Source organism: Molossus molossus, unplaced genomic scaffold (genome assembly GCF_014108415.1).
Source record: "Molossus molossus isolate mMolMol1 unplaced genomic scaffold, mMolMol1.p scaffold_m16_p_21, whole genome shotgun sequence".
In the NCBI taxonomy this organism is placed as follows: Eukaryota; Metazoa; Chordata; class Mammalia; order Chiroptera; family Molossidae; genus Molossus; species Molossus molossus.
In genome coordinates this window covers 24,793,801-24,821,441 of record NW_023425357.1, presented here as the reverse complement: position 1 = coordinate 24,821,441, position 27,641 = coordinate 24,793,801, and the positions used below count along the sequence as shown (strand labels likewise).

General features: G+C 40.1%; 2 protein-coding genes across 4 annotated transcripts in view; both read left to right on the top strand.

The window, feature by feature from the left end:
* Positions 1 to 11,452, top strand: part of CENPN (centromere protein N) — a 28,683-nt gene extending 17,231 nt beyond the window's left edge. The window contains exons 8-12 of one of the 2 annotated variants that reach the window (XR_004961133.1): positions 1,270 to 1,333; positions 2,289 to 2,401; positions 4,403 to 4,529; positions 6,655 to 6,767; positions 11,399 to 11,452. Coding sequence is in view for 1 of the 2 variants with exons in the window: in XM_036275046.1 (XP_036130939.1) it covers positions 1,270 to 1,333; positions 2,289 to 2,401; positions 4,403 to 4,529; positions 4,772 to 4,854 (387 nt within the window). In the remaining variant the exon portion in view is untranslated. Of the gene's footprint in view, positions 1 to 1,269; positions 1,334 to 2,288; positions 2,402 to 4,402; positions 4,530 to 4,771; positions 4,858 to 6,654; positions 6,768 to 11,398 lie in introns of those variants that run through there. The other variant, XM_036275046.1, reaches the window with a different exon arrangement.
* Positions 8,521 to 22,413, top strand: ATMIN (ATM interactor). Of its 2 annotated transcripts, XM_036275045.1 has the most exons (5): positions 8,758 to 8,870; positions 11,399 to 11,479; positions 17,862 to 17,987; positions 18,940 to 19,139; positions 19,649 to 22,413. In XM_036275045.1, the coding sequence occupies exons 2-5, from the start codon at positions 11,459 to 11,461 to the stop codon at positions 21,459 to 21,461; spliced, it is 2,160 nt and encodes a 719-aa protein (XP_036130938.1). In that variant the 5' UTR covers positions 8,758 to 8,870; positions 11,399 to 11,458; the 3' UTR covers positions 21,462 to 22,413. The 2 variants fall into 2 exon arrangements, with proteins under 2 accessions (XP_036130937.1, XP_036130938.1); XM_036275044.1 differs by lacking the exon at positions 11,399 to 11,479 and having other exon boundaries at positions 8,521 to 8,870.
* Positions 22,414 to 27,641: the final 5,228 nt, after the last annotated feature.

Below are 27,641 nucleotides of genomic sequence, written 5' to 3'. Positions count from 1 at the left end.
GCAGGTGCAAGCCCAGCCTCAGTCGGGGTCATGCGGGAGGCAACCAATCAATGTGTCTCTCTCACATGGTTGTTTCTCTCTTCCTCCGTCCCTCCCTTCCATTTTATCTAAAAATCAATGGAAAAATAGACTTGGGTAAAGATTAACCAAAAAAAAAAGAGAGAGAGAAAATAAGCTCTGGCCCTGGCTGGTTTGACTCATCAGTTACAGTGTTGGCCTGTAGACCAGAGAGTTCGGTTCCCGCTAAGGGCATGTACCTCAGTTGCAGTTTGTCCCCAGCCCCGGATGGGGTCATGTGGGTGGCAACCAGTCGCTGTGCCTCTCTCACATAGATGTTTCTCTCTCTCTCCCTCCCACTCTATCTGAAGATAAATGCAAAAAATGTCCTCTGGTGAGGATAAAAAAACTAAAAAAAAAAGAATAAGCTCTGTGTTGTAAACCTATTTTTGTCCCACTCTGTACTTATGTATTACATCTCTTCTAAGTAGAAAGAAGTGATGGCTCTCTGCAAGCCACTCTTTAAGGAAAAACATCTAAAATTAAGATAATGACTTTTCTCCCATAGCAGCCCCCTTCCCTCTTTCCCACCATCCTCCCATCAAATTGATATCAACTTTAGTGGGGGAAGGTCAGAGTAGGGATTTGAGAAACTTAGACTTTCAGTAGGGCAAATTATTTTTCCAAAAGGAATCCCAGTGAGTTATAAAGACACAGCATAAAGCTGAAACATCACATTGCAAATTCTGCATTGATTTCTTTTTTTTTTGTACAGACAGAGTGGGAGGGAGAGAGAGGAAGAGAGAGAGAGGGAAACATCGATGTGAAAGGGACACATCGAGTGGCTGCCACCCGCACGACCAACCAGGGCCGGGGACAAACTGCAACCGAGGTACATGCCCTTAGCGGGAACCGAACCCGGGTCTCTCCGGACCGCAGGCAGACGCTCTAACCGCTGAGCAAAACTGGCCAGGGCAGCATTGATTTCTATAGCTTTTGCACTCACCACCTATTTCTTCCATATCCACTTTTATAATAACAAAGTACAGAGCTCCTCAGGCAAAACAGCCATGTTGCTGGCCCCAGCAGTCTCTGCCAGTACCCTACTCTAGGAGAAGTGCTTGGCTCAGCCTGCAGAGGGCCTCAAATCTCTTCTTGTTGGGAAAATTAAGATAAAATTTGATATATTTCATGTACTAAAACCAATTAATAGCGGTACTTCAAGGTGTTAAAACCAGGAAAACATTCACTTTTTTCTTTTTTTTCCCCTAGACTTTTGAAAGTCATAACGCTACTACACCTCTACAAGAAAGAAGCTTTGGGCTGGATATAAATAGTATGTGTGTTTTAAAATTAAAACTGAAATTTTGCCCTGGCTGGGTGGTTCAGTTGGTTGCAATGTCGGTACAACCAAATGGTTGTAGGTTCAATTCCCAGTCAGGGCACATACCTAGATTGTGGATTCAATCCCTGGTCGGGGCACATACAGGAGGCAACTGATCAATGTTTCTCTCTCACATCCATGGTTCTCTCTCTCTCTCCCTTCCTCTTTCTCTAAAAATCAACAAAAAAATATATCCTTGGTGAGGATTTAAAAAACAAATTGGAAGTATACTTTTAAAAATGAAAAATTTCCTCCTAGCTGATGTGGCTCAGTGGATTGAGAGTCATCCCATGGACTGAGAGGTCCCGGTTCGATTTCCAGTTAGGGCACATGCCCAGGTTGTGGCTTGATCTCCAGTAGGAGGCATGCATGAGGCCGCCAAGCAATGTTTCTCTCTCCCTCTCTCTCTAAAAAATCAATAAAAACGTATTTTTAAAAATTAAAACAAAAATGAAAATTTTCTTATCATAGCAATGCTTTGCCATTAATAAAATGAAATGGTACAGCCATTCTGAACTAAACATTTTTATGACTTTACAGAGGCATAGGAACTGCTATTAATTTCATGTTAAGTAAAAAAGGCAAGATAGAAAATTGTGTATATTTTATAATCCAAGTTTTAAAAATATGCCTCTTTTTATTCTCTGACAAAAGGGCTAAGCAGGAATAGATTAAAATATGAACAATTCTTATTTCTGTGTAGTAGAATTATGGGTTTTTTTTCTTTTTTATCAGCATGTACTTTCTGATTTTTCTACAATAAGAAATTATTACAATCACAAGAAGAAATAATAAACATTATCTTTAAATTATACAAGCAATTTGAAAGATTAGGAATAAAAGGAGGATACTTTAAGAATGAAATATGTTCCTAACAGCTGTTTTATTTGAAATCTTCCATCTATAGTGGATTCAAGAATCATTCATGAAAACAGAATAGAAAAAGACAGAGTCCAAAGAGTGACTCAAGAAATTTTTGGAGACTATCCTCAACCAAGACTAGAATTTGCACAATATAAGGTAGGATCTTCCTGTAAACTATCTACAGTTATCAATATTTTTTTAAAGAACAAAACCTTTAAATGTAAAATAGTTCTAAGAAACTGTTTCTTAGTCATTTGTCACTTTAATTTTGTGTAATAAATGTATGCGTTAAAACAGACTTCTCTATCATATTTATAAGTTCCTCTATTAGTAAAGAAGACCTTTGGAAATTTTGAATTTGCCTTTTCATTTCATCTTTCATATTAATTCAGTTATGTATAACTGGCTGTGATCTGTATTTTTAAGGGGGAAAAATTGTAGCCTCTACCTTTCTAGCTCATCCACACCTAGAACAATACAATGTAGTAGGTGCTCATGAAGACTTGTTCAATAAGAGTGGATAAATAAGTCATTATATAGCCCAGTTGGTATCACTTGGAGAAAAAAACAGTAGCCTAGTTAGTATAAACCTGGCTCATTCCAGAAATGTGCACTGCCCACCAGGAAGGCCAGTGTGGGGGACAAGCCATTGCCACCACACAAGAATTCAAGGTTATATCATGATCACCCTAATCTAATACCCATGCTCATACCGCACTCTCCTCCCCCTAAACCCTCTTACAATAAAATTCTTCCTGCTTAGTGCCCCTACAGCTACAGGCCACACTTGAAATCTGTCATTGATCTGCTCATATAGGCCTAATGCTTACTTGGTTTGATCTTTTTTAGTGGAAATAGCTGATTGACACCTTTTAAGTTTGGTTCCCTGAATGGCAGGTTTTGATCTAGTTCCTTTAAACAGTTCATACTATGGGACACTGGTTCTCAAAGTGTGTTCCCTGGACCAACGGTACCAGCATCACCTGGGAATAGATAAGAAATGCAGATTCTTAGCCCCACTTTAGTCCTACTGGGTCAGGAATTCTGGAGGTGGGACCCAGCCATCTGGTTTTACAAGCCCTCTAGCTAATTTTACACGCTAAAGTTAGAGACCCACTGAGGGAGTATATGTAAGATTGAATCTGCAAAACTTCCCTTTACACACTTCTTAGAATGGCTGTCTTCTATAAGTCAAGGTGCACATTGATACATACCTGCTACTAATTTTTCCCTAACCTTCCTATTTTGAAAAATGTCAAACCTTCAGAAAACTGAATATCCATGTCCCTTTTGCTTCGATTTACCAATTGTTAACACCTTGCCACAACTGCTTTCTTCTTTTTTCTTTCTTTATTCTGAACCATTTGAATTTGTTGCAGACACTCCTCACCCTCCAGATATTTCAGCATGCTGCCTCTAAATGTGAAGGATAAGTTTAAGTTAAAAAAAATTTGAAATTAGATTCTAAGAACCAAGTTCCTATTGAAGAAGCAATATTGGATATTTGATGATATTAATTTTTTTATGTGTGGTAATGTTATGGTGAAAAAAAGCCCTTTTTAGTTGTTTTTTAGATATACACTGAAATATTTACAGATGGAATACTATGGTGTCCCTGGATATGCTTCAGAATAATCCACTGGCGGTGGGCTGTAGGAAATGGGAGGTGGGATAGGGTAATAAATGAAAAACACTGACCATGAGTTGATAATTGTTGCATCTGGGTGATATTCACATGAGACTCATTATACTGTGTTCCTTACTTTTGTATGTTTTTGAAATCTTACATAATCAGAAGTAAAAAACAAATCATAGTAGTGATTCAAAAGACAGGACATTTTTATATTGAAATAACAGGTTACAAAAGATAGTGCTAATTTTCCATTAAGAATGCAAAAAAGGGCACCCGTGGGCGGAACTGACATCCAAGGTCTCCGGTGTGTCGGGCACTGTGCATGCTTGGCGTTTCGTGTGTGCTGTTGTTTGATGTGCTGGTTGCCCTCTACGTTTGCAATTAGCAAATTCATGCTTTCCCCACTCATTAACCCCTATATTTCTTGATGATAATGATTAATGAAATGAGTAATCTGATTTTGTTATATTTTGCCATTCCAGCCGATGTATTTAATAGTCATTTATAAATATATTTGTTGACAGCTTGAAACGAAATTCAAAAGTGACTTAAATGGGGGCATTTTGGCAGAAAGAAAAGAACCCCTCCGATGCCTAGTAAAATTCTCTAGCCCGAATCTTCTGGAAGCATTGAAATTCTTAGCACCAGCAGGTAAGTATTCAGTTTAGTTTGCAAGCTAGAAGAATTAACAACATACTACATTCAAACCTCTCTTTGCTGACTAATTACCTCTGAACTTTCTCATGGCCAGTCTGGTCTATTTTGCATATTCTGCTTCTGCACTTAATGGGGGTCCATGATCCACACTCTAATCTTACTCATTTTTAAAGTGACTCCGATCTTTGCCCCGTGATTATTTTCATTTTCTCTTCTTTTTCTTTTTTTAATTTCAGGTATTGCAGATGCACCACTTTCTCCATTGCTCACTTGCATACCCCAAAAGAGAATGAATTATTTTAAAATTAAAGATAAATAAGATGTATGTGGTTTTGTAAGCATTGCATCTCCCTGACTATATTGCATACACATTTCACTTCATGGCTAGCTAGCTAGTTTCTGTCTAAAAACTTGTTTTAGACATGAACCCTTAATAATCACAGTTTAGAAATGTTCAATATAATTGTTGGGAATGATTCTTTCCTCTTCCACTGTGTGCTCCCTCTCCCCCATACCCTGCAAAGCATAACGGTTATGGACCTTTAAGAAGTGACAAGATGTCCTTTTTCTCACACCTGTCTCTCCTCAATCCTAGAGAGGTCTGGTTTCAATTGATGGCTTTCAGGAATTTTTCTCTTGAGCTTTAGGTCACATTTAGATCACTAAGAAACTATACCCAACTCAAAACTTCCTAGGAGAATCATAAAATTGGTACCTTCAGAGAGTAGGCTTGGGTCCATTAAGTTACTTTTGCAGGAAATAGCGTATCAGAGGATTCAGTTATATAAAATAATGGTTTCATTGTAAATATACTTTTCATAGTAAATATACTTTTCATAGTCTATTTTATCATATATATGACATTCAAACTGACCAATTTTATACTGATTTGTGAATAAAGATATTTAAAAACCCATACACAAGTTACTTTTGATGAAAATCAAAAAGAGGCTTACAGATATATAAATAGAGTCAGAAAAAAGTTAAAATATGCTTTATAAAACAATGGTATTTTCTACAATGGTAGGTAGCTTGTGTGAAAAATGTTTTTAGATTTAATTAGCAATGGCAAAGACACTTTATCTCGGTGTGTCTGAGTCTGCAGGGGTTTAATAATGCTAATTTCCTTATAGATCATACTGGTGGTTTAAAGCATCAGTGCACACGGGGCAGGCATTTCTGCTCGGTGCCTGAATGCCTGTCTTAGATTTGCACAGAGGTGCTTCGTGTTCCTGGATTAGCTTCTTACAACTCTCAGTCCTCCCTGGTGCTTGGCAAGAATGTGCAACTAGAACCTGAATGGGAAGATGCTAATCATGTTATCCAGCCTGTAGTGGAACCACTTGTGGCTGCACCCTGAGGCCCTCCCAGACCAAGGCACTTGCTTAAGGAAATGAGAAAACATGAAACTCTTACCTATTATGTGCTTGATGGTCCAGAGACACATACTGTTTTCAAATGCAGTCTTGGGAAAAGATGGAGCAGTAAACACACATCTGAGGACTTCTATAGCCAAAGGAATTTACTGCCTACTGTAAAATTAGGTAAAGGGAATTGTTTCAGAATAATGCAGTGGGATTTTTAAATTTTTTCTAATTAGGAATCTTAACCTAATTTTACCTTAGGTAGGGTCTCCAAAAATGAATAATAGCTAACATTTATTGAGCACTTAAATATATGGCATGCACTGTGCTAAGTGTTTTATATGCATTATCATATTTTCATAACAATCCTATAAGGCAGGCAGCATTACTAGTTTTATTCTACTTAAGTGAATAACAGTTTAGGCTAGTAAGTGGCTGAGCCCATGATAACCACAAGCAGTCGGACCTCAGAGCCTGCATTCGTAGACATCATGCTGGAAAGAACAATAGCCCATGGATCCTATCCCACACATAGCTGTGGGTTTGTTTGGTTGGTTGGGCTTTTTTGTGTGTGTGTGTGTTTTAGGCCCACAGTACCTTTTAAACAGAATTAGTTACTGTGGTAGGCAGAATAATATCCCCCTGTTCAAAGAAGCCCACATCCTAATTCCTGGAATCTGTAAATATGTTACATTACAAGCAAAGGGACTTTGCAGATGGGCAGAGTTCCTGAATGGACTCAATGTAATCATTAGGGTACTCAAAAAGTGAAGAGAAGAGAAGAGAGCAAAAGGAAATATGACTACTGAAGAAATTGGAGTGATATGAGACTCGGCTCACCATTACTGACTTCGAGAAGCTGGAACAGGCAAGTAAACATTCTTATGTAGAGCCTCCAGAAGAAATGCAGCCCTGCCGACACCTTGATCCTAGCCTAGCAGACTCATTTTAGACTTCTGATCTCCAGAAATGTAAGATAATAAGAAAGGAGTGAAGATAGGGAATATATAAAATGGAGTCATTTTAACCAAGCTGCTAAAATTATTAACATGAAGGCTGAGACATGAAAGATTCCATTCTTATTCTAAGTAGCCTAGGAACGTAAACTTTTTTTAACTTTCCAGTCCTGCTTCAATGCCTGGATTTACAAATGAACTTCCAGATAACCCTCTGATTATCCCCTGAAAGGCTCAGGTACCCAGACTACCTGATTACCCCCTGAAGGACTCATATACATCCACCTGACATTCATTATCCAGACCACAGGATGTAACCAAACTTCCTGGCATCCATCAACGTGTCTGCCTGACATCTGACTGTAAACCATCCTGGACCAATCCTATGGTTAAGAATGCAGGGCTGGCCCTGGCTGGTTTGGCTCAGCGGTTGGAGCGTAGGCCTGCGGTACAGAGAGATCCGGGTTCAGTTCCCGCCAAGGGCACTTACCTCGGTTGCAGTTTGTCCCCGGCCGAGTGGCAGCCCCTCGATGCGTCCCTTCACATCGATGTTTCTCTCTCTCTCTCTTCCTCTCCCTCCCGCTCTATCTGAACAAAAAATGGAAAAATGTCCTCGGGTGAGGATTAAAAAAAAGAATGCAGGGCTGATAATTCTCAAGAATGTATTTTTTACTATAAGAACTCTTAACTTTTCTTTCTTTGGAACACTCTTGCCTTACTGTGTACCCAGTTTGCAAACTCCAAGACCCTTGAATAATAAGCTTTTATCATTCATTTCTAGCCAAAGCCTCCAGGCTCATTTTGAGTTCCTTCAACAATAACAAAACTGTTTTAATCCACTAGTTTGTGGTAATTTGTTATTGCAGCAATAGAAAACTAATACAGATACTAACACACAAAACTTGGATGTTTTCACATAAAAATCTTGAAAAACAAATCTAGTGATAAAGATGGGTAGTAGTTGCTCCCCTTTAAACAAAGAATGTATTTGTCATTTCACTGCAGCCCTCACCCCTGTCTTTTGTCTACACTTGACCTACTGATCTCATTTACATGACCTACCTAGTCCCTCTAAGTACTTAGGTTTTAGAACCCTGCTCTGAGCTACTCTGTCTCCCAAATAGTATCAAATCTCATCTATCAACATACAGGCAAGTAAATCCAGCCCCCCTAAAATGATTAACTGTCAATTATAACAATTTTGTTTGTAAAATGTGACCTAGGACTGACTAAAACGGGGAAAACTTGCAGTGCATACCCACTAGGTTGTTTTGAGGACAAAATGAGACACTAAGTGAAAAGTGCATTCAGTGCCTGGTACATGGTAAACCGTAAATAAAATCTAGCTGTAATTAACAATGTTGCCTGTCCTACTGTTGAACGTTTGGGTTGTTTCTAATCTTTGAGAAGTGAAGTTTCTGAAGGCATTACTTTTTAAAGAAACTATTGCCTGAGGTCAGGTTTCTAGGAAAGCAAAGAATGGATCAGTGGAACCAATACCTTCTACCTGTCCATAGAAATCCCAGTTAAATTTTGCAATCCTCCCGCCTCACCTGATGTGCATGTCAATGCCGGCAGGGGGCTTATTAGGCCGGATGCTAATAAGCCCGGCGTCCCCGCCCCCTGCCGGAAGTGGCAGTGGCGGGAGGCGGGGCCTACGAGCAGGGCCAGGCTGCTGTGCGGGAGCCATGGCGGCTTCTGAGGCGGCGGCGGCGGGACCTGCGGCTCTGGCCTCGGGCGCCTCGGCCGTCCCGGGGGCCGCCAGGGGAGCCGCCGCCGCCTCGGGCCTATGGGGGCCACCTGGACGGCTGAAGGGCAGCCGGCCTCGGCCCGCGACGGCGAGGCAGCAGCCCGCGGGTCCAGCGCTGCCGGCTGGGGAGTTGATCCAGCCGTCGGTGAGCGAGCTATCCCGGGCCGTGCGGACCAACATCCTGTGCACCGTGCGCGGCTGCGGCAAGATCCTGCCCAACAGCCCCGCGCTCAACATGCACCTGGTCAAGAGCCACCGCCTGCAGGTGAGCCCGCCGCGGGACGGCGCCTCCTCGGGCCTGACGCCCACAAAGCGCCTCGCTCGGGGGCGTGGGCGCAGGTCCTGCTTCCAGGGCGGCGCGGCCCGGGTCCGCCGGCCGGCACCGGAGGGGCTCCAGGGCACCGCACGGGCCCGCCCGAGGAGCGCGCCGGGCCGGGAAGGTGGCAGCGAGGGGGGAAACGTAATAATGGGAAAGCACTGTGTCATGCGGCTCGGCTGTCAGGCTCGGACCAGCCGCTACCGGCCTCCGATGTCGCGGCCCGGCACTTCCCTCGGTACTTCTCACTGCGACGTGGTGAGGCGGACGTGTCGGCCTCACTCCACCGATGAGAAGCAGGTTGCGAAACCCGAGCAGAGCTGGGTTTCAACCTGGCCCCTGGTCCTGAAGCCGGTGTTCTCCCCACCACGCCCACACCTGGTCCTCGGTCTGGGTCCTGCCCTGTTCCAGGGCATCTCGCTGCAGATCGGCTGAGCTCTGCAGTTACCAGTTTCAATGTCGATAAAATCTGCAGGAATGAGACCTAAGGGAAATTTCCCCGGTGGATCGGCTTTACGAGGGAGCGCGGTGTACTAATGGCCTCAGCATCCCTTCCACCTTGTGCAAAATAGGGCGGCGATTGTCCACCTTTAATGCACATCTGTGGAAAGCTTATTAACGATCCAGATGTTCGGTCCCACACAGACCTATTAAATTATAATTTCTCAGACATTACAATAGGGTTCCTTCCACCACTTAGAATCTTTCTTTGCCAACAGTGACATAACTCGAAACCCCAAGTCACTGAAAGCAGTTTTGTGAATATGTATGTAGCTTTTGCCAGTCTGAATTGATTAAGGAGAAAGTTTAAATTACCTAGTATATTGCTTGTTCTATCTATCCCCAGGTAAATTCTCCTTGGAAACTTCTTTAGTATCAGGCTTCTGATAAGAATTTAGCAGCAGAAAGTCTAAAAGGGCAGACGTGTTGCCCATGAAGGGTAATCTCCTTTTAAAAGGAGATGAACAGAGATGCAACGGCGTCCTCATGAAGATTAGGAACCCCAGACAGGAAATGTACGTAGAGGTTTGCTGAGGAAGACCCTGCAGGTGGGGCTGCAGTTCTCAGGATAGTGTGGGGTTGGTTTCCTGCGGGATACAAGCGAAGTAACTGGGAATGGGCTTCTCTTTCATGCTGAATTTTAACGAAATCCTTCCTTTCCTTAACTGTATTTTAACTTGAGTGGATGAGTACACACTTGTAGGAATTCTACAGCCTGATCCCTTGGTTCTCTTTAGCTCATATACAAGAGCCATCACCCACCTTCAGTATCATCCCCTCACTGGTAGACAGCTGAGGTGGACCTTACATCTCTGAGCACAGATGAAGCTGCCAGTCTGAGGAGGACCGGCCTTGTGTTGGCCCGAGCATCACTCTAGGATGCACTTAACAGTTCATATTGTTCTTTTCTCTGGAGTTGCTGTCTGGAGCTCTCCATATCTCAAGACTTTATGAAGCATCTGTTAAGCATGAAGATAGCACGTACTCTTCAGGACTTTGCTAGTATGTATATAACAAGTTTCTTTCCAATTATGTATTTAAAATAGGTAAAGTTTAGGAATTCTAATATACTAATACAGAAAATAGAATAGGCCTAAAGGAGGAATATGTTTGAGGAAAATACAAACTTTGACAGATCTTTACTTAGACTTAGGCATTTCATAGTATCGGTCTCCTGCCTTGCGTAGAACCTGTGTAAAATTGTTCTTCCAGTTCTAGTCAGATTCCTTTTTCAGATTTCTCTTTTCTGAAGACGGCACAGTGAACTCAAGATCCCTTTCTGAACTAAAAATGTTGAACAATGGAAAAAATGGACTTTTCTGAGTTTCCTTCCTAAGTCGCTAGGGAGACCTGTTTCCCCAGGAATTAAAGAAACCTCACCAACAACCATCATTGGTTTTTTCCTTGTCAAACAGATTCACTTTCCTAACTTTATTCTGCCTTTCTAACCATGGTACACAGCAGCCTCTGAGCATTTGCTGTCTTCGTGGAAAGGAAAGGGGATCATTTTCTTTAATGAAAGTGGCCTCTGTGACAAAATAGCCATGTCAGTGGTAGCGCCCCAGAATATATACCCTCAGTCTGGATCCTGAATAGAGGCTCTTGAATTCAAACATTACTTTTAACACGTGAGGTTTTCAAAGTGTTGGAAGGAGGAGGCCTGTGGACAAGAGCTGACTGGGTGTCCCTGTGGTTTTGAAAGTTGTTTAGACCAGAGACCTCACTACTGCTCAATTGTGTACCTACTTACCTACTTTCTGCTCTGAAGCTAGTCTGTGTATATCTGGTTGGCACATTTGCACAGTACTCAGTGGAAATTTTCCCTTTCATTCTCTTGGGTACAGCTACTTGCATAAATCTAGTTTCTCTCCTAGGTTTTTGTTTTGTTTTGTTTTGTTTTTCTAATTGCAATTGTTTTATTCCCTTCCCCATTAGTTGCTGTGTGGTTCTAATTCTATTCTAATCTTTCTTCATAGGATACCCTGCCCCTAACCAAATATTCCTTAACATAAATGATTAACAAACCCTTCTGAAGGATGATGGATAAGAGTGGGATTGTAAGTAAAGGGTATATGCTGCCTTTTGGTTTTATGTGGGTTTTTAAGATATATGTCTATATATGTTGTATCCTATAAGGAAATCTGGAAATATCCTAGTTGATCCTTGCCTGTAGTGGGGAATCCATGGAGAAATGAAAGCTGGTGATTCAGGGAAAGGAATAGTAATAATAGGAGTAAATGGCCATTTCTTGATTGTTAGAAATTTTTTTATTCATTGTGTTTGAAAGCAGTGAAAAGGACAGGAGGCCCCTTCAAGAACCTCTTATCCAGCAACATTCATATTTTTAAAACATGGCTTAGAGGATTTAGTATTGTGTTTAGCCCAGGAGTATACTTTTAATGATTTGCCAGGAAGGTTTTTTTAAAAGCAAAGGAAAGGAACAGCTCCAAATTGCTTTATAGACCATATTGTACAAAGACTCCCTATTTTAAGTTTACGGTAAGAATACAACATATCGAACTAGTTTTCTTCTTGGATGCTTTTCTGCGAAGGCACTCAGGTGCTAGAGTAGCTATAATGCCTTTTTTTTTTTTTTGTCTTTTTATATTTTGCCTTGATTATTACAATCCTTTTCTTTTACTCTCTCATCTTCATTTGTGTCCTTCCTCTTGCTTTTCTTTTCTGTATGTTTAATTTTTTCCATCTTGTTTATTTTTTTTATTGTTTTCTCTCATGGGTTCTTTTTCAAATTCTTTTACTTAAAATGTTTCATGAACATCTTATAAAATGTTTATTTTTATTTTTAAATGTTTCATAAACAGATACCCCAAAATACTTTTTTTTGTATATTTTTTTCAGTTATGTACACAAAAGATAAAGTATAAAACATCTGATCAAGTTTGTTCTTACATGTATGTAGACATTCAAAACAAAAACATCACTTTCTCACTTCATGTTTTCTTGTGCCATCACCATTTCTTATCTCCCTTATTCTCATCTCATCCAGCCTCCCCTTTGAGCTTATTGTCTCGGAACAAGAATGGGAAGAAGGCCCAGAAACTGGGGTGGAGAGGTGGTGATTTCCAGAGCTGAGGCGTTGGCCCTCAGAAAGTCAGAAAGTGAACAGTGTCGGGTTGTTGCCATGCCTGTAATAACAGCGACACGGAGGTTGTTGATGTCCGATATGGCTGTCTTTAGTGTTTCATCCTGATGCGTGATGCACTTTTGGCTTCAATGGCCATTTGAATATATTCAGTATAATGCCACAAGTTTTTATTTAACATTTATTATTCAAAACAGCCCCAAATGCAACAGAAAATACAAATATATTCCTTTCCTTGAAAAGGTTTGTGGAATTATAATTAGTTTCGTTAACTATGACAGAAATGACAGAAGAGCATGGTATTTTGAAGCTATATGGTAAGGGACATGAATGTCCCAGGCTAAAGAAATTTGGACCTGGGTAGTTTTGGGGTGCTGTTGAAATGTTTGAGTAAGGTAATGACATGATGGGAGCTATACTTTAGAAAGATAAATCTGACATATTTACTATATTTTTATTTGTTTTTAATATGTTTTTTATTGATTTCAGAGAGAGGAAGGGAGAAGGAGAGAGAGAGAAATATTGATGGAAGAGAAACATCAACATTGATCAGTTGCTTCCTGCACGCCCCCTACTGGGTATCGAGCCTGCAACCCAGGCATGTGCCCTGACCAGAAATCGAACAGTGACTTCTTGGTGCATGGGTTGACACTCAACCACTGAGCCTCATCAGCTGGGCTTAAAATATAGTGTTTGTGGGTTGTTTTATTGATTTGAGAAAGAGGGGAAAGAGAGAAACATCTACTGGTTGCCTCCCATCCTGACTGGGAATTGAACCAGCAATCTTTGGTGCATGGGACCATGCCCAACCAAGGAGCCACACCGGCCAGGGTGAATCTGACAGATTGAAATGAAAAAGAGATCGAAGGTCTAGAAATGAGTTAAGAGGTTGATGACACAGTTCAGAGTCAGGAGAACTTGAATAATGATGGTAGCAGTGAGAAAGGAAAGGTGAGGAGGTGACAGGAGACATTTGAAAAGAGGAGTGAATAACTGCCAAACTGGGAAGCGACCAAGATGTCCTTCAGTAAATGGGTAAATCGTGATTCATCCAGACAATGGAATATTAGCAGCACTAAAAAGAAGTGAGCTCTCAAGCCATGAAAAGACATGGAGGAAGTTTAGATACATCTTACCAAGTAAAAGAAGACATTTGGGAAAAGCTAGATGCTATATGATTTGAACTATAGAAAAGGCAAAAACTATGGAGACAGTATAAAGATTAATAGTTACCAGGGTTTAAGGAGAAGGGTGTTATGAATCAGCAGAGCACAGGATTTTTACATGTCATTATATATATATTTGTACATTATATATATATTATGTACAACACCAACAGTAGACTATAATATAAACTGTGGACTTTGGGTGATAGTGAAACAAATGTACCTCTCTAGTGGGGGAAGTTAATAGTGGAACAGATTGTACATGTTTGGGGACATGGGGTATATGGGAACTCTGTACTTTTCACCTAATTTTGCTGTGAACCTAAAACTTTTCTAAAAATATAAAGTTTATTAATATTTTTTAAGTGAACAGGTATATGAGAACATGATAGGGAGTCCAAAAAGGAATACTAAAAAGATTACAAAGCAGAGTTGAGGGTGTATTAGAAGTGAGCATGAATTTTGTAGTGCCCCCATAGGAAGTTTCATGGAACAGTTGACAGCCTAGAGCATAGAAGGGGGCCATCTCCCTGGCATATAACTAGGAAGAATTTAGTAACGGTCAAGTGAAGGAAGGATTTTAGAGTATTCCTTAATATTCTCCCCACATTTTATTTTCTTTCACTGATAACACCAGAGAGAAAATATAGAAGTTAATTAAAATTATTTCATTGAAAACAGTAGATGAATTGGTGAATGGGATGAGTTTGGTGATGAGAGACAGTGTTAGTTGTTACTAAAGCCAGCAGATGCTAGCGGTGTTTGTTTTGTTTAGTTTTTTCCTTCTCTCCCCTAGATGCCAGTGTTTTAACAAACATTTCAGGAGGCTTATACAGGACAATATTTAATGTAAAGAACTAGTTTAGATTAGCTTATTGGCATTAAGTTGTTTGACAAAAGCAGAAAAAAGAAACAAAAATATCCACAACAAATATCTAATAGCTATATAATAAATAATTGAGTGATTATGTGATAAGAACTGTTCTAAGCCCTATACATTATTAACTAAACTCTCACAACAACCCTGAAGTAGGTCCTGTTGTTATGCCTACTTTACAGGTAAAGAAACCAAGACAGTTAATTTTTTCAGTCGCAGGAAAGTGATAATGCAGAGAATTTAAACTCTGGCAGTTCCTATTCCAGAACCCACGGGTTTAACCATTATACCAGTGGTTCTTAAGCTAAGGCTACACATTTGGATCATCTGGGGAGATTTTAAGACCAAATATAGATCTCTGATCTCCATCCAAATATAATTATATCAGAATACCCGAGGTTGGGACCAGGCATAGGTGTTTTTTAGTGCCTCAAGTGAATGACTGTTTACAGGCCACCAGGGTTGAGATCACTGCCCTACGCTGGACTGATGGCCTGTTCTACAAATGCTCTGCATTTAGCGTGTAGTTGCTCTCTTCTTTAAACATGAAGGCAGTACCAAGAGGTACATAAAATAGTTTATGCTCCTAAGGAATTTAGCTGGAGAGACCGGAACTCTGGAAGAAAATGATAGTATTTAAGATAGCTTAAGTTAGGTTCTATCTTGGAATTCATTCAAGAACTAGATCTTTAGATCTGGGTGGTGAGCAGAACAAGGGAGTGCTGTTCATTGAGAAAGTGATATGGGCTAGGCTCTATGCTAATCCAATACAAGATGATCCTGAGAGTTAACTATTCTGTTCTAGAAATGGGTCAACTGGCTCAGAGAGGTTAAAGACCCTGTCCAGGCCACACCACAAATCAGCGGTAAAAATGGCTTATAGCCACAGTGCTCTGTCCACCATTGCATTCTACCTGAAGGGAGACAGGAAGATGTGGGACAGATTAGGCCTTCAAAGGACAGTCTTCCAGGAGTGGATATAGAAGGTGGAATTGGAAGTGGGAACAGTGTTAGGCTGAGTAGGGTAGTGTACAAAAGGGGAACAGAAAACGATATGGTTAAAAGGTAGATTGGAGACATAGCGAGTTGGGGTTTTATTTTACATACTTTTTTAAAAAGAACATTAGATGAGCCCTGGCTGGTGTTGCTCAGTTGGCTGGAGCATCGTCCCATGCACTGAAGGATCATGGGTTTGATTTCTGGTTCAGGGAACATGCCTGGATTGTGGGTTCAATCCCCAGATCAACGTTTCTCACATCAATGTTTCTCTCTCCTTCTTCCTTCCTCTCTCTCTCAAAATCAATGGAAACATATCCTCAGGTGAGGAGTTTTTTTTAAAAGCAGTAGGTGATATATACAAATAATTTTTTGGAATGTTAGACTTCTTTTAACTTTAGAATAGGAAGGAAAATTATTTAGGAGACCATATAAATAATCCAGATGCATATGAATATCTAGACAGTGTAGTCCAGTAGGATTATAAAAGGCTAGTCCAATGTGGAAGACATGGAGGAATAACTGACTGAATATGATATCACTGAAAGGTAAATTGCGCTGTTTAAAAATAAAACAGGAGCCCTGGCTGGTTTGGCTCAGCGGTTGGAGTGTTGGCCTGCAGACCAGAGTCCCGGGTTTGGTTCCCACTAGGGGCACGTACCAACAAAAAAAAAGAAAGAAAAGAAAAATAAAACAGGAGTGGTTCTTCTCCCCTCTGAATAAATGGACACAGACCCAACAAGACCAACATGTTCCACCTGAGATCCAAGGAAAAAGCAAAGGGAAGGAGTCCTAGCCAGGCAGTTATTAATTTCTCCCTTCTTTGTTTACACACTGATGGGAAAGGAGGAGGTGCGCATGTTCCAAAAGTAATGAACCCTTTCTCATCAGAACACTGGAGATCCAGAATACCTAGGTGCTGCGCAGCTGAGGCCTGAGCACATGTCCTGTTGTTTCCGGTGACCTGTGGAGAGGTCTGCCACCTCCCACTTTCCTTTAGGGCCACCTGGAAGGAGATTAGACAGGGTATACTGGAGGGCATCAGGGATCTCACACCTGAGGTATGTTAACAAAGTATGTCATCAAGGGCAACAAGATAGAGCACTTCAGGCTAAATTAACTTACCGATTATTTGAAAACTCATAGCCAAAACGTCAATCACAGACTTAATAAGAAAGAACTATTTAGATTATGAGTTAATATATATAAAGTACTTAGAACAGTGCCTGACACTGTAGTAAACGCTATATTAGTACAGGCCATTAAAAAAATTATTAGATTTCAAACATAGCATGCTATATAAAAGTTGTGTCAAATAGCTTTAGCTACTTTAGAGGCAGTATGATAAGAGAAAGTCACAATGCTATTTATCAGGAAGGCCAACATCATAGTCAAAGGAGGCTTTTTCAGGAGTTCACACTAAGACACTGGGTGTTTGATAAAAGGAAGGGAAGACTTATGGATGATACAGAAATCTTGAACCTGATGAACTGTAAATATACCACTTGCAAATAGAGAAGGTGGCTTTAAGGTGTTGACTAAGAACCGGTAGAAAATTTGTATGACTTTTTTAAGACTTTACATGCCCCAAACGAGATATGCCTGGAAGTAAAATCTCAACAGACTGAGAAAAATGCTTCCCAGAATAACATTTGCAGTTTCTTTTATACATTTGGGATTATGGAAGGAACACAAGGAAGATTACAGGAAAGTGGGAGAAAGCAAGGCAGGGAAATCTTTGTGATTGGGTTATAGGATAGTTAGCCAGACTGTGCACTCTTGAGGGTGATTATACATCTGAGGGATGAAAAAGGCATTTCAAAGGTATGCTAATCTAGATGCACAAAAACAATGGACAAGGCTTGCTTAAGGCAAAAATAAAACGTTTACTAGGGAAGTTATAGACCTGAGGCATGACTACTACCCTGACCTGTCCAGTTAGGAATTTATGATCAGATCACCCTGTGAGGTTACTTTCAGTTAGATTTATTACAGAGCCCCTATTTCATTCACAAAGAGCAGAGATTATAGGTTTAGAATGGATAGTTTAAAGGAATGAATAGAATTTTAAACAAATAGTTTGAGCTATAGTTGACACACCATAAAATTTACCCATTTTAAATGAATAATTCAATTATTTTAGTATTGTACAATCATCACCACAATTCAATTTTAGAATATTTTTAGCTTCCAAAAAAGATCCCTTGTTCCCATCTTTTGTCATTCCTCGTTTTCACTCCTTGCCTGTTGTATTGATTTTTTGAAAATAATTATTTAAAGAAATTTTTCTTTTTCAGGATGGCATAGTAAATCCAACAATAAGAAAAGATTTGAAAACCGTACCGAAATTCTACTGTTGTCCAATTGAAGGATGCCCTAGAGGCCCTGACAGGCCATTTTCTCAATTTTCTCTTGTAAAACAGGTATTTTACTTTTCTTAAGTATACTTGTCTGAGAATTAAGTGCAAATGGTATAAACCTAGTGTGCATTCTACTTATCAAAAATAACTAGAGCCCTGGCCAGTTTGGCTTAGCAGTTAGAGTATTGGCCTGTGGTCCAGAGAGACCAGGGTTCGGTTCCCGCTAAGGGCACGTATCTCGATTGCAGTTTGTCCCTGACCCTAGTTGGGTTGTGCGGGTGGCAACCACTCGATGTGTCCCTTTCACGTCGATGTTTCTCTCTCTCCCTCTCCCTCTCCCTCCCACTCTATCTGAACAAAAAATGGAAAAACATCCTCAGGTGAGGATAAAAAAATAAAATAAAATAACTAGAGAATTGAGCAGAAAGTTGCTTGTGAGGACAGCTGCCCACAAGTCTCCTGGAAGATGTCCAGAAGCGGGTTCAGAGAGAAAGAAAAAACGACCGATTTAAGGAGTGAGAAGATGTATACTTCATACATCTTGTGTGAATATATATGCCTTCAAGGTCAGACAAGCAAAGGCACAAAGGAAATGTTCTCCCAAAGGAGTAAGAAAGTGCAGAATGCAGTCGAAGAAAAATTTCAGAAGCAGCCACCGTAAGAGGAGGGAGGGGCCCAGCATCCAGGGAAAGAGGTGCTTCAGGACTGGAAGGGATTGGCAGCTGAAATACTTCCCTGAGGGTTTGCTGGAGGAGGGTCCTATGAAAAGTATTGCGAAGACCTTCTATTCTGCCTGCAGCACTTAATTCCAAACCCATCTGCACTTTTCACAAAGCAGAAGTGATAGGATGAAGAGGCATGTGATCAGCTGCAGTTTGCCTGCTTTTACATTCTTTTAATTTGGACTGCTATGTTTTATCATCTAAAATCATTGTTAATGTGGGTAAATTAATGGTTTTTGAAATGTTTTGAGCAATTGCAGTTTTTCATTCTGGTCCCTTTGTATTCTTCCTAGCACTTTATGAAAATGCACGCTGAAAAGAAGCATAAATGTAGTAAGTGCAGCAATTCATATGGCACTGAATGGGACTTGAAAAGACATGCAGAGGATTGTGGCAAGACCTTCCAGTGCACGTGTGGCTGTCCCTATGCCAGTAGAACTGCATTACAGTCCCACGTTTACCGAACTGGCCATGAGATCCCTGCAGAGCACAGGTAAATGGTGGCCCAAAAGTCAGTAGCTGTGGGAAGGGTTTCAAATGAAACTTCCTGGAAAGCCATTAGGAAGGAGGGACAGTGGAGAAAAGATGAGACGTGGAAGAAGGGGACTTTCGGAAATGGCAGCAGTGCTACCAAAGGATCCATGTCTACTCGACCCAGTTCTTATTCTTTCTGCCTGCCAACTCCTTTTGAGGATCCCTTATCATGAAACTACATCATTTTAAAGGTCAAATTTATATGTGGGTACTAACTTCCTACTTTAGAAATGTTAAAAGTTGCGTTATATAATTTGTTAGCTTCCTTATGCTTACAGATCTAAGTTGAGTTCTAGTACTTAGAGCTGTACCCCACCCCCACCCCCAAAATGGTATGCCTCCGCCTTCCCTATTTGCTTGTTTCTGAACTTCTGCCTGCCATAGAGCAGACCCAGTTCTCAAAGAGGTGCAAAAGAAGGGATTTCTCTTCACTGGGCTGACCTCCCTTTACTCTGTCATTGTTTTCAGGGATCCACCTGGTAAGAAAAGGAAAATGGAAAACTGCCTGCACAACCAGAAGTTGTCCAATAAGACCACTGAATCATTGAGTAACAAACCAACCCCAAGACCAGACACCCAGGAATTAGAAACTTCAGAAATAAAACTAGTCACTTCTTTTGAAGACTCTTGCGGCTCTAATGCCAAGAAGCAGACTCTTACAACAGCTCCGAAATATCCTCAGAAGTTGCTTTTACCAAAGCCCAGAGTGGCTTTGGTTAAACTGCCCGTTATGCAGTTTTCTCCGATGCCTGTCTTTGTGCCTACAGCTGACTCCTCAGCCCAGCCTGTGGTGTTAGGTGTTGATCATCAGGGCTCTGCCACAAGCGCTGTGCACTTACTGCCCTTACCAGTAGGAACTCTGATCCTCGGCCTTGATTCAGAGGCCTGCTCTCTTAAGGAGAGCCTCCCTCTTTCAAAAATGGTGAATCCTATTGCTGTTGAGCCAATTAGTACAGGTGTTCAAGTGAACTTGGGTAAAAGTCCATCTAATCCTCTACATGAACTAGGGAACACATGTCAGAAGAACAATATTTCTTCAATCAACGTACAGACAGATCTGTCTTATGCCACACAACACTTTATACCATCTGCACAGTGGATCAGCCCTGATTCCTCTGTATCATCTTGTTCTCAAACTGATTTGACATTTGGTTCTCAAGTTTCCCTTCCCATTAGTGTTCAGACTCAAACGTTTTTGCCCAGTTCTAAGATCACTTCAACCATAGCTGCTCAGACTGATGCGTTTTTAGATGCCTCTTTCCAGTCAGGTGGGATCTCCAGAGAAACTCAAACCAGTGGAATGCAAAGTTCAGCAGATGACACAGTACACATGGACCAAGCTGTAATGTGTGGAGACATTTTTGAGAATGTCCACTCATCATACGGTGTTTCTACAGACAGTATTATAAGCAGCAGCTTAGTAGGAGAGACTGTTACTCACGGCTTGTTACCTCAGAACCACCCTAAGAGTTTAAGTCAGGCTATTGAGAAATCTGCACCAGATATAAACTTCAGTGCACAGAACAGCATGCTTCCTTCACAGAACATGACAGATAATCAGACCCAAACTATAGATTTACTAAGTGATTTAGAAAACATCTTGTCAAGTAATCTGCCTGGTCAGACACTGGACAATCGTAGTCTTCTGTCTGACACGAATACTGGACCTGACACCCAGCTCCCATCTGGCCCAGCCCAGAATCCTGCAATTGATTTTGATATCGAAGAGTTCTTTTCGGCCTCAAATATCCAGACTCAAACTGAAGAGAGTGAGCTTAGCACCATGACCACTGAGCCAGTCTTAGAATCACTGGACATAGAGACCCAAACTGACTTCTTACTTGCAGACACTTCTGCCCAGCCCTACAGTTATAGGGGAAATTCTAACTTCTTAGGCCTTGAGATGTTTGACACGCAGACACAGACAGACTTAAACTTCTTTTTGGACAGTAGTCCTCATCTGCCTCTGGGAAGTATTCTGAAACACTCCAGCTTTTCCATGAGTACTGATTCATCTGACACAGAGACCCAAACTGAAGGAATGTCCATTGCTAAAAATATGTCTGCTCTAGAAAGCAAGGTTCAGTTGAACAGTACAGAAACACAGACCATGCATTCTGGCTTTGAAACCCTGGGGAGTTTGTTCTTCACCAGCAATGAGACTCAAACAGCAATGGATGACTTTCTTCTTGCGGATTTGGCCTGGAACACGATGGAATCTCAGTTCAGCTCTGTAGAGACCCAGACGTGTGCAGAACCACACACAGTGTCCAGCTTCTAAGAGTGGAGTCCACCTGTGGGACGGCATTTACAATTTCCTTCTTGATTTAGAAAATGAGTGGAAACAACAGTATTAACTCTGTTGAATGTAGTTAATATGCAGTTGCTTCGATTCTTTGAGGTTTTGCCTTTTGTACTTGTAAACATAAAATTTGTGTATAAATGTGAGTGTATTATAAAGTGAAGATGTTGATCTAAAAAAGATTGTATTGTGTTGACTACATTTGCCCTTTCACAGCTACTCTTCCCATTTGAAAAAAAAAAAGGAATTTCACACCTTTAAAATACATCTAGTCATTCAGCTAAAGCCAAGCTTACCAAGGTACTAGGGTATACAGACTTCAAATCTCTAAAATATTTTAGTCAAAGTGTGACTTACTTAAATTGCACCTAAAATATTTTTGACAGTGCTTGTGAAATTCCTTGTTTCCTGATAGTAATACCTAGAGAAATTTCATGCTGCGCCGTCAGATTTAAACGCCAGATTTAAATGCTTAGGTGGTTTGAGACTCATGCTGCTTGCAGCTTCATCTGCTTTGACATCTTACTCTTCGGACTTGCAGACACAAAAGGAAACTACATCTGCCTTCAGCATTTCAGATAGTTTTCATGTAGTCGTTGCCATCCCTTCTCTACATGAGCTGTTATTGATACCAATGTTAAGTGTACAGTACTTTTCTCACAAGACGTGTTGTAAAATTACGGCTTAAAGTAGTAGTGGCAAGCACTTGTATAAATAGTGATCCTTCTAGTCTAAATAATCATTCCACTGGGTTGTGGAATCATGCCTATTAGCTCAGATCAAGTGTGCCCTACAAGCATCCTCTCCTATTCTCTTCAGTAGGCCAGGGGGTGCTCCGGAGCCATTGGTCAACATGCACAGGCTGGATCTGAGTTTTGTCCTCTAAATGATTAAAAAACAATGGAAAGGGCCATTCCTCCCTAAATTTCAATACATTGCATTAGCTTGAAAGGGAAGAGTACAATCAATTATTTTAAAGTGAATCTTCTTTTCATCCATCTCATCTTTTCCTTGAATAAGACATTGTTCTAACAAGGATATTATTTGTGCCTTGAGGGTAACAATTATTGACTAGATCCAGCTTCTGCATTTTGTTGCTTTGCTTGTTTAGAAAGAGTAATACCAACCAGTCTTCAAAGAAAACGGAGGTGAAGACCAATTGCTTCAATAATGAAGGACATCTGTGTTTTGAAATGGGAGCGTGGTCAAGGACGCTTTGGGAGTTTTCTATATTTAGGAGATCCTAAATTCTTGATTGTTGGCCAACTTTCAGGCAAGTAAAAGTCAGTGCAGCTTGTAGGTTTTCTAACTTCACCAAAAAAAAAAAAAAAAAATGCTCTCTTCCTTCTGTGGCATATGCTTGTGCCACTGAAGGCTAAATCCTCGAAACCTAAGGAGGGGACTAATAATTCTTTAAATTGTGTTGCTAATTCCTATTTCATAGAATTATTGTTCATAATGGATAAATAACATATCCTGGGCAGATGAGTTTGCTTTGGTCACAGTTGCCTATGAATATGGATTTCAAAACAAACATAAAGCCTTAACTTAGGATTTCGTTATGTTTTAGAATCATCACTGCCTTAATGTTCAAACACCTATTTAAGTCCTCCAAGTAAAAGAGAAAATGCATGTTTATTTATGGCTTTTTGTAAATATAAATGCAGTGATCTATGGCTTTAAATTTTTTTTGTTTCTGTGACAGTGCTTGTTAATCCAGCCTAAGAGTTACGTACAAAAGATGGAGCATGTAGTACTTCATGTACAAGTAAAACTGTCTCCCCTAACACCTTAGTTACCTGAATTGTGCTAAGATTATTTGTGAAAACTGAAATTTGGTGATTAAAGAGAAGTAAGAATTCTCCCTTTTTTTGTGAATTCTTCCACCTACTACTCATAATGTGACTTATGTTGTTACCTTAATTTTTCACAAACCCATCGTCTTCTGAAAGTCACATAATGAAATGATTGTGCCTAGTTATTTTCATTATTGTTTTAGCTTTGGTCATAAAGACATGTTAACAGTTTTCCTAATAGAAAATGAAAAGACACTCCACCAAAGTTTCTATTTTAATGTAAAGTTTTTATTTTGATAAAAACTATATACCTTCGGATATAAGTTTTTGGAGATTTTATTTAAAGGAAATTACTGCATTTGCTGAATGTGACCATTTTTTACTGGACTGACTTTTTGTAAATAATGGGGTTCTGGCTTAAGAGCAAAAAGGGGGTCAAAATATGAGTAGTTCTTTGCTCGGTCACTAATATGCAGGAAAAGCAAACCACTGGTTCTGATTCCCCTGACATAAAGGAAAAATAAAGGTAGAAAATTTTTGTAGATTTACCTGAAAGATGCCATGTAAGGTTTGAAGCTACTTTTTTTTTTTTATCCTCACCCAAGGACATTTTTGCATTTATCTTCAGATAGAGCAAGAGGGAGAGAGGGGAGAAGAGAGAGAGAGAAATATTGATGTGAGAGAGACACATTGACTGGTTGCCACTCTCTAACCGGGCCGACGCTCTAACCACTGAACCAAACTGGCCAGGGCTGAAGCTACTTTTGATGGGAAGAAAATGTATCAGTGTTAATATAGTTGTGAAGTTGTGTTGTTTTATTTATAGTGGCAAATGACAGGTTGATATTTACGTGTAATCCTTTATGGCCTTAATTTTAGAATGTGTATCTTAAATTTCAGTATAAAACTGCTCATCAAAACCTGTCATCTAATATTGACTCCAAAGAGTACTTTCTATTATATTTGAATCAGTGCTTCTCAAACTTGTCCTCAGAAAGCTCATGTAATTTGGGGGGATTTAGGGAGGAAGCCTTTGAAGTCTCAAGTATTATGCAGTTTTACTTTCCTTATATTTCGCAGTGTGTGTGTGTGCTCATCTGCTGTGTGTTAAAATACCACTGATTAGATATGATACTAGGAGAGGACATGTCAATCTTTCTTTTTTTTTTTTTTTTTTGATGGTACGTGCCCCTAGCAGGAACCGAACCCAGGACTCTGTGGTCCGCAGGCTGATGCTCAACCGCTGAGCCAAACAGGCCAAGGCTCAATCTTTGGATTTATACATATTCCCAACATCTAAAACTCTTTGTTAAATGACATCAATTATAATCCAGTTTCTTCAACAAGATGTTGGATAGTATAATGTTCTTATGGCCAAGAGGATAGTCTGCTAAATACTATCGTTTTGCAATGTTCACATCCGAAGGATTCTCTCAGTCATGTGAACTGTATTAGCAGATACACTTGATACATTGTTTGCCTATCAAGAAAGGCAGGCTACAGAGCACATGGAGAGGATGCTCAGGTTGTCAGTTCTCAAACATTAACAAATGTGGGTACTACATTTAAAAATACATGTTTGAAAGGAGCAAGTCCCGAATGATGTGAATGAAAACAGCATTGTCTATAATACTTGAACTGGAAGGGTACCAATATTCATTCAGTTCTTTAAACTAACCTAATACATGACTCTAATTTTATATTACCTTACTAATAAACACATATGTAATTCTGAATCCACAATTTCAAAAATAGCGAAGGTTAGCAAGCATAGGAAAAACTATTGCCAAGGCCCTTCTGTTAATTTTTGGTACTTTACTCTCAAGCAAGTTAATATTGCAGGATATAAAGCTGGAAAAATAAACAACAAAATTAAAACAAGTAATACTCTTTTTTATTAGTAAAGTTATATCAGAGAATGAAAAAAATTTTGAAACAGTGTATCTTCATGGCAACTTTGTCATTCTCAAAAGTACATATATTATCTCAATGTGAACAAAGACTATTGTTTTTCCTAGAGGAGTGACCTTAGTAATGGTATGTGTTCCAAGCCTGACTGACCTCTTCTTACTGCTTCTGCTTGCGGCTTGTTATTCTTTGCTTTCTGGTGATCCACTGCTTTTTCATGCCCTGGGTGAAATACTTGGTTTTATGATTGCATCTGAAACATGTTGCTGCTTAGGGCTTCAAGTTTGCTGTTTTTAAACTGATCCCTCTCCTAGTTTATCTTCTTTTTCCTGTGTGCTGCAATGAGAAATTTAGTGACTTCAGAAAATGTAGAGTTCATGCTGCAGTAAAAATGTAGCAGAAGTCTATGCATCCGAATTAACTTATCACAAAAGGATATTTAACTTCAAAACATTACTCAATAACTTTTCCCTATTTAAAAAGTGAACCTTCAAAAGTTAAGATTTTTTATTACGCTTTTGAGGAGCCATCCAAATGTTGGCAAACTATGCTTTAGGGATCATTTGCTCTACATTGTCTTATTTCAGCTCATGGTAATACTTTTTGCTTAGCTGTACTTGAGAGCCTAGTACTATTAATGAATTGTAAGCTGGTATCAATTGTTTTTCTTTTTCACTTTTCTTGTAAGATGTATATTTTTAAACCACTTAAATCGCTGTTCTCTAATGAGCTATGTACCTAAGTGGTAAGTCTTCAGATTTAAAGTTTTCTAACTAGTCTCTCTCTAAGATTCCATTTTCCTGAAATTACGTTAGAGAAATCAGTCAAAAGGACTCGGGTGAATAGCCACAGAAACTAAGCCTTCACAAGTGAAGGGTATCAGGACCAGTGGTTTTTACCCCAAATTAAATGTTTTATTCGGAGATGACTAGTTTTCTTCAGAGCAGCATGCAGATTAAGACATGAAATTGCTAACAGTCCCTTCACAGTTAGAGGCTTGGTTAATAGTCATAACCCTCCTGTGGTACTGAAAATAAAACTAGTTTCTAGTATGTTTTCAAGTATGCTGTTTTTAAGTTTTGATGAGCAGATAAACTGTTTCATTTTAACAGATAACACAGGGAAGAAAGGAAAGGTCTGTATTTTGAACTAGATGGGAGAAAAAGTCATTTTCATGGGTATTTGCGAAGTATCAATTTGCCAGTGGTTACTAAGGAATGTCACACATAGTGTTGGCTGCCTCTTACTACTTAATACTGATTTAGCACAAGCAGGGAATGTGAAGAGAGTATTACTTAAACAGTCGAGATTTCCTAACAACAGCCGTTAAATGTAAATACATCAACATCTTAGAATTTTCTTCAACACCTCACCAAAACAAGAATGCACCTTCTCCGGAAAGAGGAAGGGAATGCCGAAAGCTCTTCCGGTGCTGGCCCAGGGTGCCCTGTGTTGCTAGGAGAGAGACTGCCTCCGGGAAAAGCAGGCTTGCCAGTCTCCTCCTTGAGGGGACCTGGGCAGCTGGCACCAGAGACCCTGAAGGACCAGGGTCTGAGAGCACCGCAGGGCTTTAGATCCAGAGTACCTTGCTTTCCTGGAAGAAACAAGCAGGTCTTCCACTTGTCCTGCACCTCCATACCAAGGTTCCTGCTTGCTCTATAAGGAAAGCTATCAGAGGCTGCAAATGAAGGCATTGGTTTCTAGAGTTACTAAATCCCTAACGCAGTGGTTCTCAACTGGGCCCGTTTTGCCCTCGTGGCACTTGGGAATGTCTGGAGATATTCTTGGTTGTCACAACTAAGATTACTCTGGGCATCTAGTGGGTAGAGACCAGGGATATCGCTAAGCATCCTACCATGTACAAAACAGCCCCCACCACAAAGAATTACCCAGCCCCAAATGCCAACAGTTCCAAAGCTGAAAAGCCCTATCCTAGGAGTAGGCCGGTTGGAGAAGTGGAACTTTAGGCATTGTGGCAGACGCACTGTCAAGCTGGGCTGTTGGGTTCTTTAAGAAGTATGTGTTTTTAAAGTATGTTTTAGTAGACAAAGTTGAGTCCTCATAGTCTTGTGTAAAAAAAATTTTTAATCCCTATGATGTTTTACTATCAGTAGCTTTTGAAATGTACAAATTGAAATTCACTTAGGTTTTTTTTAAATTTCACACTACAAAGATCAAGATCCAGAGCAAATATGAGTCTCTAGTAATGTTTGCAGGCAAATTAACTAAGCTAAAATGAGAGAAATAGAAAGGACCTTAGGTATTAATTCCCTCATTTCATAGGGCAATGTCCAGTGACACAGCTGGAGTATTAAAAAACAAACAAACAAAAGCCCTGGCCAGGTCGCTCAGTCAGTTAGAACGTCCTCCCAATACACAAAGGTTGTGGGTTTGATCCCCAGTCAAGAATCAACCAATGAATGCATAAGTGGAACAACAAATCAATCTCTCCCTC

What these genes read in the sequence shown, in the direction of transcription:
- ATMIN (XM_036275044.1), top strand. Translation starts at nt 8,544, where the DNA reads ATGGCGGCTTCTGAGGCGGCGGCGGCGGGACCTGCGGCTCTGGCCTCG. An exon ending in TCAAGAGCCACCGCCTGCAG is followed by an intron (nt 8,871 to 17,861) that starts GTGAGCCCGCCG and finishes TTTCTTTTTCAG; the next exon opens with GATGGCATAGTAAATCCAAC. An exon ending in AATTTTCTCTTGTAAAACAG is followed by an intron (nt 17,988 to 18,939) that starts GTATTTTACTTT and finishes TATTCTTCCTAG; the next exon opens with CACTTTATGAAAATGCACGC.